The sequence below is a fragment of the Lepisma saccharinum genome, chromosome 11, assembly GCF_977018435.1.
Source record: "Lepisma saccharinum chromosome 11, izLepSacc3.1, whole genome shotgun sequence".
Lineage (NCBI taxonomy): Eukaryota > Metazoa > Arthropoda > Insecta > Zygentoma > Lepismatidae > Lepisma > Lepisma saccharinum.
The window spans coordinates 72,806,304-72,823,485 of NC_139239.1; the positions used below are offsets into that span (position 1 = coordinate 72,806,304).

The following is a 17,182-nucleotide window of genomic DNA, read 5'->3' on the forward strand; positions in this document are numbered from 1 at the left end:
CTCTTAATGCATGTAAAGCAATAATTGTATGCTTCTGCTTTTTTTCTTTGTAGAACATAAAATGCATTATAGTGCTAGAATAGCAGCCTATAAATATCTGTTTGAGTAACAGTAAAATAATAATTACATTTAATTTAAGAATATGAAATTTGTTTACATCTTTATGAAGTTTGATATTGATCATAAGTAGAGCCCGGATTTCCATGCACAAACAAACAGCAAAATATGCATGCAAATATGCACAAAAAATATCAAAAATATGCACTAAGATATGCATGAACAATATACAATTAATTTTGTTTTTTAAACATCTTACCTTAAAAAAATATGAAAAATATGCACTAAGATATGCATGAACAATATACAATTATTTTTTTTCCAAACATTTTACCGTAATGACCTCTGTTGCAATGAACTATGAACGTCTTCCTTAGGTTTTCTTCTGTAAACCCTCTGCGTTTATCAGTGAGAAACGTTTTGTAGATCGAGAAGTTCCTTTCTACATCAGCAGAAGTCACTGGTGCATGTGAGAAACAACAAACTTCCTCCTGTGTTAGGTCCTCTTCCAAGTCCACATTTTCATCATTCATTACATTTGGAATGTCACAGATTGTTCTGTACCCGGGATTTTTGTCTGTTAATAATAATTGGGGAAGATTTTCTGACGCTATTTTGGCAACACCGTGAGTTTCACTGGACAAAGTTTGCGATACTTCGCCCAACAAGGACAGTGAATGCTGCAAAGGATTATTATGGGACTCTAACTGTGTAATAATTGCAGGTATACTCGAGAAGTGGTTGAGTATGTACTTAATTTCGTTCTCAATGCCACTTCTAGAGAAACATTTCTGTGACACACAAAGAGCGACTGCATCTTCTGGTTTTAGTGAGTCTATGACTGCCATCACTTCATTGAAATTTTCTGCATAATGCGACACAGCTTCTAGCCACGAGCCCCATCATGTTAATACCGGTTGCGTAGGTAACGGAACATTTTTCGCCACTTCGCGAGAGAGACGTACGTGCGAAGGAGCTTTCACAAATACTTTATTTACATTTGATACAAGTGCGTCTACTTCCGGGTATTGGTATCTGATTATTTCTGCTACGCGATGAGGACAGTGTGCAAAACAAGTCAGATGGACTAATTTAGGATACAATACTTTCAAACCAGCTGCTGCTTTGACAATGTACGGGGCCGCGTCAGTAACAAACAGTAACACATTGTCATACTGGATGTGATCTGGCCACAACAAAGTTAACGAATCGTTAAAGAAGTTGACAATTGTGAAATGATTCACTTTCTCAAACACCTCGACATTCAGTAAGTAGGGTTTACCACTCGCCTTCATTGCACCAACAACAGCATTGCAAACACAACGTCCCGCCGCGTCAATAGTCTCATCGATACACACCCATATTTTCTCGTGCTTCAACGCTTCCCGAATTTCTCCGATGACCTCATTAAAACAAACAGGCACATAGTTTTTACGTAGCGTTGATTCATCTGGCACCCTCTGTCCCGTGTACTTTTCAAGGAAACCTCGTAGATGGGCATTGCTCAGTTTCCACAAAGGAATATTAGCACTCACAAAGGCAGGACACAAATGTATGTATGTATGTAGAATGTATTGCTTACTGTGCATTCAGATGTTGAATTAGTGGACGCGATAGTAAGCAGTTGTTGTTTACTGCGCGATCTTCTCTGAAGGGCTTCCCTGTGTCTTGCTGTATTTACATGTTGAGTAACTTGAAATTTCTTCTCTGCTGAAATTTTTTTTTCGCACACCACATAGCACAAAACTGACCCATCTTCTGTAAATACACTACTTCCAAATTCTTGTATGTATTTACGCAACAATACAGCCTTACTTGATTTTTCAGGTGGAATGTTTAACAGAACACAACGTTCTTGAACTCCTTTCATACTGACAGCAGAAATCCTTTCCACATAGTTGCCAAGTCGCGAGAAAGGCTTCGCGCTAGTTGACAGTTGTAAAAGCATCAGAAGGCGCTAGATCGCTGTTGTTTAAAAAGCGGTACATAAAATCCTGAAAAAAAAACTTTAAAAATTATAGTGTATATTGTATATTAAAATGGTATGTTCACCATTCGGTTATCGCCGTGCAGTCGAAAGTGAATTTACCAACGATTGTGGGCGACAAAATCAATGCTAATTTCTCCTGATAGACTATGAAATATGCTAGTATGTAGCAATAAAATTCGAAATATGCCTTATCCTGCAAAGTTTACGAAATATGCATGCACAACAAAATTCACTCAAAATATGCACTTATATGCACTATCAAATGTGTCTCAAAAGACTCTTTACAAGTTCGTCGGAAAGAAGAAAATATTTTCCATAAGTTTTTGCATGTTACATGAAACATGCATTTCGCATATAAATCCGGGCTCTAATCATAAGTATTTTATGCTTGTTTGTTAAGTTTTAAGCTGTTATAACTTATTTTTAAAACTGTAATTGTTCCATGTGCTCCAAGAGTATGGTTTGTTTCACACAGAGCCATAACTACAGAAGCACAAGCAGAATTCTCTTTGAATTATTAGGAGGACATGCTGTGTAACACACACACATGTATATATATATCTTCCATGCACATATTACACCCCCCCCCTGTTCCCTGCTCACAAAGCAAGGGGAGTCAAGTGCCACAGTTGCCCTAGTTGCTAATGCAAGAGAGTGCCGAATGAGCAAGTATAGAAAAAGAGCATATGATGCCCTGCCCCAGAAATTATTACATTAGAATTTTGTTGGTTTGTAAACATGTAGATTTGTAAACATATTCTTGCTTGCTCCTTTTGCAATACCAATATTTTTACAACAGTCACATCAAATTTATACCCATTAATTATTAATTTATATAAATAAAATAGACTATTTGTGGATACTTTGCATTTGACAGATTTTTCTAACATAAGTACAGTATATATGCTGTAATATATAGATTGCATGCAACCAATAATTTAATAAAATTGTACATGCCTAACATTTTTCTTTTCCATGTCAATTTCAGTTCCCAGGGGCCCTCCCTCCCGTGGTCCACAGCAACGCCCAGCAAATCAGTCACCAGGAATTGCTTCTGGTAAGTGTCGCCTCCATGAATGTTTCTTCTCCCTGTCATACCAGCCTTTCATATATGCAATATGAGTTCATTAATTGATATGATTGTGATAAAGGTTACTGTCTTTATACCAGACAGAGGTTGAGGGAAAAACAAATGCAGACATGCTTATGCATGCAAACCCCCCCCCCCCCTTTCCATGCACACACATCCCACACACATGTACAACATGTACATTCACCTATGTATATATGTGCTTGTTGAAATCTTAGGCAACCTTATAGGATTCCCTTTCCTCTCTCTCTCTCTCTCTCTCTCTCCCCCCTCTCTCTCTCCCTCCATCATCTCCCCCTTCCCCCTCATGTGTAGGTGTGTGTGTGAGAGAGAAATAAGTACGTAGAAGATATTGGATTTTAATTTATACATTTTGCATATCCTATTAATCCTATGGGATTGAATTCTTACTAGATTTGCACAATAATAATTAAAGATGTTCACTGATCCATCCATATTCATTGGCAGATTAACAAACTTCTCTTGCAGAGATGTGAAAATCTCTATTTTTGGATTTTTTTGGTAATCTCAAGATTCTGCAGTAATATCCTTGATAAGCAGATTATTACATTTTTTACATGTGTAAGCACTCCAATGCCCTCAATTGCAAATTCACTGACACACACACACACACACACACACACACAGAGGAAAAGAAGAATGTCAACTTTCACTTAGATTTCATTGTATGCATGCATGACTCCAGTGGGGATGTACGACATTGTTAACTTTTCTATGTTAAATGTGTGTCCTTCTGTCTGTGATTTGTGTGAATCTAAAATATTTTTCAGATATATAGGTTATAGGGACAAATTAATCTGTACTCTATACTCTTATTGGTATCAGCCGATGTAGGCATATCAGTGCATCAGGTTATTGGTAAAATTACCAGTTATTTTACTGATCCAATATATCTATAAATATCTCATATTTATGAAAAACTAAATATGCTGACCAAGGCAGTAATTTATTTTATTAAAAACATAAACTAAACGTAACGTTTCAACCTTCTAGCAAGGTCTTCTTCAGACTCTGTATCAAGTACAAAAGTAACAAGATACAAAAACGGGGCATTATATATACACAAACATTACTCCCTCCAGACTATTTAGAAAGTTGTTTGGAACTTTCTAGCTGGTGACTTTCACTTTCCAAATTTACTTTCACCTAAAAGGCTAAACACAATTACTTCCATATAGAATGTGGTTGGACTTTTAATCTCACGCTCTTTTCCCTTCATTTTTCTTCCTTCTCCTCTCCTCTTTCTCTCTTTTCCTTTCCACTCTTTCTAACATCTTCTTCCATTCTTTGTTTAACTTCAATCCCCCATTCCAGTTCATTGTGTCTTCTTCACCTTTCTTCTCTATTTCCTTGGCTTCCTTCCATTTTCTCACTAGCATTCTCTTCTCCCTTCCTATCTGCTTAGCCTCATCCCACTCTATGAGCATATTTAGTTTTCATAATCATGGAAACAAGGCTTAATGGTGTTATAATCTCATATTTAGTGCAAAATTCTGCCATTTTGTTATAATTTTTATGGATAATCTCCATGCCTTACTTTTTGAAAAAGTAAATGTTTAAATATGCAACTTCTTTTGCACTCCAGTCGCTTGGAAATGCACATTTATTATGGAGGTCAATGAACCATTCAGGTTCTTCAAGGACCATTTTGAATTTTATATTCGATCAATAGAATATCTGTTATTCTGACACGGTAAGTATCAGTAGTTTTACATCACTACTTTATCGGTATCGGCCAAAATTTCATAAACATATGTGTGAATGGATCCTTGATATTCCTAAATTTAGTCCAGGGATGTTCTTTTATTGTCTAAAATTTGTGTAAACATATCCTGACAATGTCCAAATGATGTCTAAGAAATGTCCAAATTAAGTCCACTAGTAGCCTAGAATACATATCATTTTCTTATTCATGACACATATGAATCAAACTAAAAATGATAGACAGAATATCCATAACAGTCTTCCTGGATATCCAAGGGATGTCGAATGTGTCTAGTATATATGATATGGATGTCTTTTGAATATCCAGGGCTTCAACATGAGCATTCAGGAGACATTCAATAAATAATAAAAATAATTCCTTTATTTAGCGGGTGAGGTTCAGCCGTAGGCTGCTCTGCCACCTAACCCTTGTCATGAGCTACATAAGAAAATATAAGTATATATAATATAATATGATAATATATGAGTACAGATGGAAAGCTTGATTACACTAAAGAGAAATAAAGAAAAAAAATCACATTACCTATAATTACGAATATTCTCATTTCAGTAATATTAGTCATAGGATAATATAAATGTGAAAGAACAAGAATATTATTTTAAAAAAATGTTAAAAGAAAAAATATAAATGTAAATGTTAACATAAGGTTGCATTTAAGTAAATGATAATAATAATAATTTGAAGATATTAATAAAATTCCAATAGTTCTCCAGGACTTTTGTGTGCTACAAGAATATTGGCCCATAACAATAGAGAGCCAATTAATTTGCCCTATTTGTATTACATCTTTAATTCAAACTTAAATAATTCAAATTACTTAGTAATTCGAACAGAAGTTTATTTCCATTGAAACCATCTTTAATGACATGATGTTTTGGTCAATTCGAATTTAGGATAATTCAAACATTGTTTGTGTCCCCTTGAAAAGAGTCCACTTTATTTACATTTTTATTCATGCACTATACACACGAGTTCTTTTTCATTATGACTGTATTTTGGTATATTTATTGTTAATTCTTTCCCTGCAGAAAATCAAGCCCAACCATACGTTCATCCTTCAGAACAACAAGTGCCTGAACCAAAGAAGTACACTGGAGGAGCAATACCATCTCGCTCATTCAGAATGCTCCAGGCCATGACCGCACCTGAGAATTGTGGTAAGACTTATTATGATGATCCTATCAGTGCGCAATCTTAATATATTTTCATCTATTGCTTTGAGCAGCCTGTTAATGATACTTGAAACATTTTCTTGTACATTTTACTAGAAAAAAATGTGAGATAAAAATGTACCTGATGTGATAGATAAATGCTAAGTTTCAATCTCTAAAACTGGTTGCTTTCTCGGCAATCTGATTAGTAAGGAAGACCTATGAAGATTTTAAGGTTTATGGATTCTACTCCTCCCCGCCCACAAATTTCATCCATTTGAAAAATATTTTGGAATACTCCTCTTTATCTGACTTTCTGGAAATTTAATTTTCTGTTTCACTCACTAAAGAGGAAAATAATTTGAATTTCTTGTGTCATTTTGCTGCTATGGAATCATCTGGATAAACTACTGTTGTCACTGGAATTGGACTTGAATTATGCCTGGAAAGTATTTTCCGACACTCTTTAGTTTTACTCACACTCCCAATTCCAAAATTCTGTCAATTAAGCCGATTTGAAATTTTGACTGATACTGATATAAAATTTACCGATAACCGATATCCTACCAATCTGATATAAAATTAGAAATGGTCCTTGAAGAACCTGGAAGGTTCATTGACATCCTTAATAAATGTGTGTTTCAAGATGACTGCAGTGCAAAAGCGATTGCACATTTAGACATTTACTTTTTTGTAAAGTAGGGCATGGAGATTAACTTGAAAAAATTACAACAAAATGGCAGAATTTTGCACTAAATTGTCAGATATTTATTGATATATTGGATCGGTAATTTTACCGATACACCAATATGCTTGTATCGGCCGATACCGATAAGAGTATATACTCTTATTATTTTCAACACATTCATATTAACAGAAATGTAGTTGTGAGTCTGTCACAGACTTGCTTTGTTTTACTGGATCTCGTACATATTTGTATTGAAACTTGTGACATACAACACATACACCCAAAATGCAACTATAATGGAATAGCGACAACATGCTAATAGAAACAAATTTAAATATGGTTTTACATCATCACATATTGATAAATCCCTATTAGCCTTTGTGTGTATAAAGTGCACATTCTAAGATGAAAATCAGATAAATTATTTTGCTGTATTATGAGAATATTGATTCTAATTAAAATTATGTGATGAAAATATAATTGCTTTTGAGAACCAGCTATTGTAAATTCTATCCATATTTTTTTTCTTTACTCTACTCAACTGTTTAATCTTTGTAAACATAAGAGAACTTTACCAGTTGTTACTTTCATGCATAAATGTGATCCAACAAAATACATGAACCATGATGATATAAGCTAACTTCTTCTTTTGGAACATTTCTGATATTTCCTTCTTTAATTATTGTAGTCGTTGCATTCTACCAGTATAATTAAAGAATACAGTTGACAACGTATCATTATTCGCATGAATTTTTTATTTCTGGTCCTAAGTACAACTATATGAATAAGTAGATAATTCACACATGTGTAAATTTATAATTAATTTGTATATAACTTTTTATATTATTTCATATCCTATGCAGAGTTTTATCTTTGGGTTACCTTAAGAAACCTTAGTAAAATTATTGTTACTGTTCTATATAATTGTATTATCATGTTCACTGGAAATGCTTTATATAAAGTCAATGTATATTTATTTCCTTTCATATTTGATTATACTTTAGTCCTGATGATTATTAAAAGCGTTAATTTTTCTTTATTATAAGCTAATTTAGATGTACACAGAGTTATATTGGTGCCTCCTTTTGCACGATTTTGTTTCTTGTAGAATCAGATGGAGGTGATACTCCTGACAAGATGAATAACAGTCAACAGATAGATTCTCTCTATTCAGATCCCCAAATGGTATATGATCCAAACACTGGAACGTGGGGAATCATTGACCAGTCTGCCAACCAACATCTTTCACCCCATGAACAACCTTCCTACTATCCCCCTTATCATAATGGTGCTCCAGATGAAAGAATGGTTGCAGATTATCCGAACCCATGGTGGTATTATCCTGAAGGTGATCCTAATTGGGACGCATACATGTACGCTTACATGCGAGATTATGGTGCTTACGGATACCCGCCACCACCAATGCCACCATATCCTGGATATCATCATCACATGGGCATTCCTCCTAAAATGTACAAATTCATGAATCATTATTATAGTGATGCTGACGACTATTCTGGTTATTCATCCACAGATGAAATGGCATATTATAATAATATGTATTCGAGAAGAGCAAGCTATGAAGCAGACATAGCACAGGCGTCTGCTTCAAGGAGGATGAATGCAGGATTTGAGCACCAAAACTCTTCATCTAGTTCTTCAGTAACTTCGCAAGTGGGTAAAGCATCGTCAGATGATGGTGGAAACACAGGAACAGGCCCAAGTTCAAGACAAGTACCTGAAAGTGATAAACAGAAAAGTTTACCAGTAGTAAATGGCGAGTTGTCAAAAGCTGAAGTACATGCAGATTCTACTTCAAATTCAGAAGTTGAAACTGACCAGGATGACTGTAATGAACTGCCAAGAAAGGATGGAGAGTGTAGCAGCAGTGGTTCAAGAATTTCCTCTGGTTTGAAGACAGTCCCGTCAGTGTCAGACATCAATCTTTACAATGATGAAGAATTTCATGTTCATCTTCGTACAACAACAGACGAAAGTTCTGAGAGTTCAGATTTCCATTCACACTCTGAAAGTGACATACATTCTCATGGATCTGAAACTAATGAAGACGAAATGGATGAGAGAGAAGATGACGATGAAGATGATGAGGAAGAAAATGGATACATCGTGGAAGAACCGGATGACGATGTGCAGCAAAAGGTTAGTGCAGATAGACAGTCTTACGTTCCACATCAGTTGAGTGTTATCTATGAGGAAAGTGAACATTCTTACAGTAGTGATGCGGAAAGTGCAAGGCGAGGTGCTGTCAAAAGACAAGATAGTGATGCAGACAGCATTTCAAAGAAAAAGAAACGTGAGAGTTTAGTGTATGATTCGGATGGCACGTCATATCCAAATACTGACAAGCAATCTGAAATGACCAGTGAGGACAGTTCAACTCTAGCCAGTGGTCAGAGTGACGAAGAAAGTGAAGGTGGAGACTTTGATGCACAGTCATCGGTTACAGTTCGCCTTCCTTTGAAGTTGAAGTTCAGTCGGTCCGAGAATGATGAAGAAGTTACAACCGTAATTGTTGGAGACAGTCAAATCAAGAAAACATATGAAAATTCTGAGCGATCACCTACAAATTCTTCATCTGATGGCCCTACAAACAGTTCTTGTGAGAAGAAGGATGATAAAATCGTTGAAGTTGTTGACAAGAAAGAAGATAAAGATGACAGTGAAAACAGGCAGGAAGGAGAAGAGGATGATGCCAATGTATCAGTAACTATTTCATTTGCTTCTGCAACTCCCATGCAAGAATCAGCTACCAGTTCTAGTTCGAAAGTTGAAAAATGGAGGAGAGAATCTTATATGTCTTCGAAGACAGCAAGTTCTACCAGCTGCAAGGACTCGAATCCAGCACATGCTAACATCAAGTCCACAAGTGAAAGTGATAGGTCTGTAAATTCTACTCCAGTGCATCACACGCCTGTCACAGATGATAATGATACATATGAAACTGCAGAATCTGATACAGAGGTGTCTGTTTGCTTGTCTCTACCTTTGAAGAGAAAACCATCAAGCCCAACAACACCTGCGAAGACTCCATTGAAAGCTGAGACTGCAGATAATTCAGATGACGAATGTGTACCTGAATGTGGAAAAGGTAAACAGGACTCTGGAAATGGTGATGACAAGAGAAACAAATGTGATGATGAAAGTGATGATAATGAAGATAGAAGAGGAAAGAATGAGGAAAGTGATTATGCTTTAAGCCATTGGGAAGATGATTCTAGCAGCACAAGTATCCAAACTGTGAGGCTAACAACAGGAAGAAAATCGGGAGACAATCATAGCAGTAGTGAACCTGAAAAAGATGAAGATGATACCAATGTAATTCAAGATGCAGCTAACGAAAAACACAATGCAGATGCAAATGAACTTGAATCTAGTGGTGAGGAGAGCGACAGTTCTGAAGAAAAGAATGATCCCCCAAAGAATATTGAAAAAATAAAGTCTGAGTGTAGTACAGGAAAACCAAGTGAGAAATCTTCTGATGAAGAAGAAGAAGAGGAGGAAGAAGAGGATGAAGAGGAAGAGGAGGAGGAAGAAGAAGAAGAGGAGGAGGAAGAAAAGGAAGAGGATAAAAATGAATTGAAATTACCTTCAGAAAATTCAACCACACTGAAAGAAACCTGTGAGGTAGACAGCAGAAGGGTATGCAATAGAAAAGATTCCAGCTCAAGTGATAAAAGTGAAGTTAGTGTTGAAGAAGAGAGCACTGGAAGTAGTAGTAATGGGTCCAGTAAGTCTGGCGCACAGAATATACAATCGGAGACTGGATCAAGAGGAAAGGATGAGAATAGTGAAGATGAGGACAGTAGTGAAGAATCTGAGAGTGAGAAAGCAGATGCTAATGAGGAACAAATTGAAGATCACTTGGCAGCTGTTAGTGACACTATCAATGCGATTGAACAAAAACTGAACAATCCAAGGGAAGATAATGTTGCATCTACAAACCAAAAGAAATCTCTTGAGCAAGATGATTCAAATGCCAAGGAATCAAAAAGTGAAAAGGATGAAAATGCAAAGGGTGACAAAGAAAGGAAGGCTTCACAGAAAGCTTCATCAGATGGATTACAGCACCAGCAAAATGGAGCAAGCAAGAAGATTAGACTTGAAAGAAATTCTTCATTCAAACAAAAGAAGAGTAATTCCAAATCGTCTGGATTATCGCAGAAGTATTCATTGGACAGCATTGCAAGCGAAGATGATTCCGGAGTTACCGACATGAGTCGCCAGATATCAGAAACGGATACTGAGTCTGAATGTACAAACGAATTAAAAATGGCTCAATTCCAGAGAGCTTCCACACATTCCCGACTTTTTAAGTTATTACAGGATGCATGTGGTAAAAGTGATGATGAAAATGATGATGATGATGATGTTGTTGTTGAAGATAAATTACCAAAAGACCATTTCAAAAAGGTCCCTGAAGTTGTAGAGAAACTCCCAACTCAAGGTGACTTGAGTTCGAGAAGGGAGTGTCTCAGTCTACCATTGCTCAATCATAGTGATGGAGATAGCCTGTCTTCTTCTGGGATAACTTCTCCTTCGTCTCCCACTGTCACCGACAAACTTATAACTGATCTCATTCAAGAACTCCAGAGAAGAAGAGGAAAGAGGTACAAGAAGATACCAATGGCGAAATTGCATGCAGCTGCCCTCAGAATCCTCCAAGAAGATATGGATCCGTACGATACAGGAAGTTCAGCATCAGATGACAGCTATTATCAGTCTCATTCACCTCTGCATTCCAAGCACCATGCTCCAAGCCACACTACCAATGCAGGGATCTGCAGAAAGCAAATAGACTGTGATAGTCCTGTAGCCAACAGAGACTTAAACAACACTGCCATGTTTTCTCAAGCAGCCAGCTCAGCCAACAATAACACTGCCATGACAAATCCTATGTCTGCCCAGGCTTGTCTAGATTATTCCAATTATTATGCATACGATTACTCGCAATATTATGATTCTTGGGGTGGGTACTACGATCCAGCTTTTGACTACAACATCCTGCCTTCGAGAGCTTTCCGACTTTTGCAAGAACATACGCAGTCAAATGGATTTTCGTCGGGTGTAATGGAAGGATTATGGCCAAAATGTCCCAGAATTAGTCCCTCCAGCCATACTGCCAAATATATCACAAAAAGTTCTAGCTCATCAAGCAACGAAGCCATTGGTGGCACTAGCTTACATGATAATGATAAGGTTCCTGACTCTTCCACAAGATCCTCTGTTCTTGGCACACCAGTTCCACAGGATCCTGCTCGAGCTACCTGAAGGGAGAATTTTTTTGTATGAATGAGAGCGAGAGAGAGAAAGGGGGTGAACTGTCAGTTTTTTAAATCTTTCTAAGATGTCACTAGCAGCTACCTGGGTCAATCCCAGAAGGTATTTTGTTCCCACTTCAGGTTTTAGCTAGTTTGTGGAGTTCACTTAATATTCTTACCTTGTTTTTTTGTTTTTTATTGTAGATATATATTTATATATACACGTACATAGATTTTTTTGTTGAGAAAAATAACAAAATACTATTTGCAAAATATATCGTCTCTCTGGAGTAAACTCCACCTCATTAAGAAAAGAAAATCAGAAGTATGATGTAATTTGAGAATGAGTTCAACATAATTGGCAAGCCAAAATATTTAAATTTTTAAACTGTCGATACTGCTGTGTGTGTTTGTAGCCACAACATTAATTGAAATACTTTAAAAAATGGGAATAGAATTGGCAATTTTTTGTTAAGAAATTCTTTAAAAATATATTGTAGCACATTGAGCTACTAAGCATTACAGCAGCTGTGCAGTTTGCAGCAGTTTTTTAAGGAAAAAAAAATACTTATAAGATGTGAGGAAAAAAAAGAAAAACAACATGAATGTTATTGCATTTTGATTGTTTATCAATGTTTGCCTTGCCCAAGTTATAATACATTAACAGCTTTAGAAATAAGTAGTTTGTGCTGAATTTTCATACCATGTATGATTGTATTACTATATTTTTTTCTGTTGAATGAACTGACATTTCACAGACTGCAAAGGGTGCAGTTTGCTTCAAAGAGATTTGAGAATTCTTTCTAACTGTTGTCTTACTACAAATTTTTAACATCTTCAAATACTAACTTACAAGCAGATCATCAAAGAAAGGCTGAAAAAATGAAGGTATTGTGAATGGTGCATTAATTAGAAAGTAATGAGCAGAAATAAGGTATTCTTCGTTTTACAGATATTATGAAAATTCTTCAACTATGAATAACAAATATTAGAAACAATTTCTTTGAAGGTATGCGTGCATATGAAGCATTGATTTCTCGACATGAATTGTACGTTTGCTGTGGATGGTGAATTATTTTTCTTTTGATATAACTTTTAAGGCATAAGTAAATATTTGTCAAGTCCTATTTTTATATATACATTTTTTGGGACAAAATTTTAATTGAACTGACTATGTTAATATGGAGAAAAATCCTTAGTGTAGTATTATGAGTGTAAAAGTTTATATATTTCCACTTTTAGGTCAGAATATATTTTTTGTTTGCAGTTTTGGATATTTTTTTGCTTCATGTGATTGCAATTTTTATTTTCACGTAAGGAGGAATCATTTTGGAATCTTGTATTTAGAAATTTTGATTCATGCAAAACTTATTTTTCACTTGTGACAAGGAAGTTTTCATCAGTCTCCCAATCAAATATGTTATTTGTTGAGGATATTTTTTCAATAGTTAACTTGTCATAATGTTTGCTATAGTCACAACTATATTTATCCTAATATCTTCTTAAGGATAGAAAAACAGCTGTCCAGTATTCAGTTATTGCATCAGGTGGTGGACAATTCTACAACCATTTGTTCAATATATTTTTATCTAAAGTAGGACATGTTTTCCTTGGACGAATAACTTATTTCATGAATTTTATAAAATGTGAATGTTAGTGGTTAATAAAGGTAAATCATTCCAAAATGTAATAACGAAATGAGAATGGGGAAACATATATTTTATCTATAATAAAACTAACATATATGTGAAGAATTTGCTCCCAATGTACAAATAGAAAAGAATGATAACTGCTGCAAATAAACATTTGTGGTATCAGAATCACTAAGGGATATTTTGGCTTCATTGATTATGCTAGAAAACAATAAAATTGATGAATACTGGTAACAAAAAAATATAATTTATGTTTAATTGGTTATGATTATTTAGGTATTTCATACATAATATACTTCCTTGTTACAAATTGAAAAAAAAATATATGAAAAACGAAGATGACAATTTATTTATTCCTCACTTTGTGTGGGTTTAAATCTCAAAATAAAAATGTTATATACTGCAAATTGTACAAGTTCATGTTTCAACAAATGTTCTGCATTAATGTTGCAAAAAGAATTTGATTAAAATCCCATGTTAGTTTTGCAGCAACAAAATGTATTGTCAAAAACCATGCTAAGATAAATTAATCTCTGGTTGTGAGTAAGTAAGTTATCTGGCATACTTTTTTTTTTGGCATTTTTTAACATTGTGATTATCTTGATGTTTGCATTTCTTTTGCTCTAAGTTTTGCGTATTATGAGCTGCATAATTGCCTAAATTTAAAGCGAAAATATGTAACACTCCCTGTGTTGAGGTTATACGTAAGCCTTTCTTTGGTGACTCACACGAGCATGAGTGTTTGGGTACAGAAAGTTTTTACTTTATTTCTTTTGTTACAAAGCATCAGTATTAGCGTGTTGATCATGTTTTGCATGGGCAATGAAATATTGTTATGGCTTTTCTATTTCTGATTTCTACTTAATCGTGTGATTTCATATTTAAGATTTAGCTTTTGTAGCACACGACAAAATTATCATGTAAACCAAAAACTGTGTGGTGGTGCGTTTGCATTTTAACCTTAGTAATAAATTTAATATTATTTACGCATGTTTCTAGTAGGAGGTGCATGGTTTGCTCAAATAATAAGTTTCATAAGAATCAATATTCACCTAACAGTGTTTAGAGTGATTTTTTTGGAAGTGTAGCACGAAGTCTTGAATGCACTCAATTATCAAGTATTAATTTCTCATGTATATTATAACAGTTACTGTCAATTTAAAGTTGTTTTTCAATGAATGACATTCCACAACTTTTTCTCATATTCTTATAAGTATGCTGAAAGAAGAATATGCATTAATTTTTGAATATAAAGTGTTGCAAATTACAAATATATATTGCTTTCACAAAACTGATGTTGATTTCTACAATCTATATAATCAAATATAATGAGTAATTCTTTATAATATAATATGATATCCATTACAAAATATCTTTCAAGAATTTTTAATAATAAATTGTCTTAATGCGTTACATTTATTAGAGTGGTCACATTGTGCTCTCAAGAATTTATTTTATATGAGAGTGTCATTTGGACATGCTTATAGACAAATTATATCAATCAGTTACAGATTGAATTGTGTTTATAGTCTTTGGGAATTTGGAAATATATCATTCAATATAATACATATATATGTTTTTCTTGAAGTAAGTTATCTCAGCAATGGTGTTAGTGGTATTAAGGATCCATCATATTCATGGTTTTAATATTGGTACCAATTTCTCATTTCTACTTACGTACAAATAATTCAGTGAACAACATATGATTTGGAAATTACTTATACTTTGTTGCTACCCGAAACTAGATCTTTTGTTGTTATTTGGAGAAAAATTCCATGACTGGCATTGACCATAGGTATAACAGTAATTACATAATAGGATCATATGGGTCGGTTGCCATAAATGAGAGATATTGCTTATGTATGGTCTATGTAACTGAAATATTGTGTTTCCATAACATATTCGCTTACAAATTGTACCTCAATCTGAAGCAAAAGAGCTTTTTTTAAAAAATGGTATATTGTAAAAATTGATTCCATTGAATGAGCTCTTTACACTTTATGGAAATAATTGTGGAGAAACTATTCACCCTCATCCCCCCCTTTCCTCATCATTGTAATACAACAATGTATAAAATTTCACTCTTCAACTTTTAAAACAAAATATGTACACCTTCGATGAATGGTGTGATCTTCAAATAGAGGAGAATGTTAGGTAAACATATTCCGTGAATTAAGATATATGTATATATATATATCTTGCTTTTATTCTGATATAAGAATTCAATGTGATTTGCAGGAGCACTAAATCATTCTTTGTTAATGGCTATAAAGTTTTTGATTGTAAAAATAACTGTTATTTTTACATTTTACAACAGAGGACTGGGAAAAAAATTATACAATTCGTTGCAGCCTCTTGAGTGATTTCAATATAATAAATAGTACTACCTATTTAAAATATAGTAATGTGTAACATTTTAATCTGTTGCATTTACTAATTGCTTCTTCCTTCTTTCTAGGCCCAGGGCAGTCTGACATGTGAATTCACAATTCTGCTTATGAAGTACCAGCAGAATAGCAAATATGTGTGACATGTTTTGCCACAAATTCTGAAGATTGTGTAATGTTTCAAAATTTTCTTGTGTTGTGTGCATGGTACTTTGCATTTTATTAATATGTTCACTTTCTGTGTAATATCTTTTGATACAGTACCCTCCACAATGACGGGGGAGGAAGATATGCAACAAGTTTTTAACTGAACTTTTCTCTTTTTTTAAAAATAAAGGTAAATTTGTGACAAGAAATAAGTCACACAAAATAGGGTTTTTATAATATCCTAAGAGTTGTGCCAATTTTTGTTTTCAAAATGTAGTCAGCAGTATTTGCCTGTAGATCCCTTTTTAATAAGACACTGCAAACATTTTTTCCTTACTCTTCAAACGGTACAAACATTTCTATCGCTGGTTGAAAGTACTTAATTTTTTAAAAACAAAAAAATGCTTTTGTGGTGTATCTAACCTCTTTACATGTTGTTTTTCTTGTTTGTAAATAAAAGTATTTTGTAGAAGCTCGCTTCCCTGAGTGCATTACTAGATTCTTAAAGTTATGTTTTTTTAATACTTCTCTGTATAGAATTTCTCTTTTAACTGTCTTCATAAGCTGGATGCTTATTTTTTCATTAGCAGTTGCATCACCCTTGTGGAGACTTAATTTAAATTTTGCATCTAAACAGAAATCTAATTACATATTTATTTATTTTCCTTTCCAATTTTTGAGCAGTATATATTATTGTTCGAAATTCAGGAACCATTTGGTTCATATGAAAACCATAACACAAAGACTAATGAGTCCAGTGTTTCAACGTTTACATAATTCATCTTGTTAGATTGAGAGCTATGAATTTTGACACCAAAATTGTAATATATTGTACCTAAATGATTCAATCTAAAACAAATGACTATTTTGTTCATACAATTTTAGTTGAAGGTCTTAAGTATTTTGTAAAAAATGTAACATAGGGCATATTGACAAAAGAACCTATCAGTGTAAATGACTGAGATGATTATATATAAGAGGGGAGGATTGTTAT

At 34.3% G+C, this 17,182-nt stretch overlaps 1 protein-coding gene across 1 annotated transcript in view; it reads left to right on the forward strand.

Annotated features, from left to right (window-relative positions):
• The window catches only part of LOC145995074 (uncharacterized), a 263,680-nt gene extending 247,315 nt beyond the window's left edge, over window positions 1-16,365 (forward strand). Inside the window, exons 9-12 of the mRNA XM_083131606.1 lie at window positions 3,036-3,104; window positions 5,913-6,041; window positions 7,832-12,123; window positions 16,113-16,365. Of these exons, the coding sequence (XP_082987732.1) occupies window positions 3,036-3,104; window positions 5,913-6,041; window positions 7,832-12,012 (4,379 nt within the window). The 3' untranslated portion in view covers window positions 12,013-12,123; window positions 16,113-16,365. The remainder of the gene's footprint in view (window positions 1-3,035; window positions 3,105-5,912; window positions 6,042-7,831; window positions 12,124-16,112) is intronic.
• The last annotated feature ends 817 nt before the right edge of the window (window positions 16,366-17,182 follow it).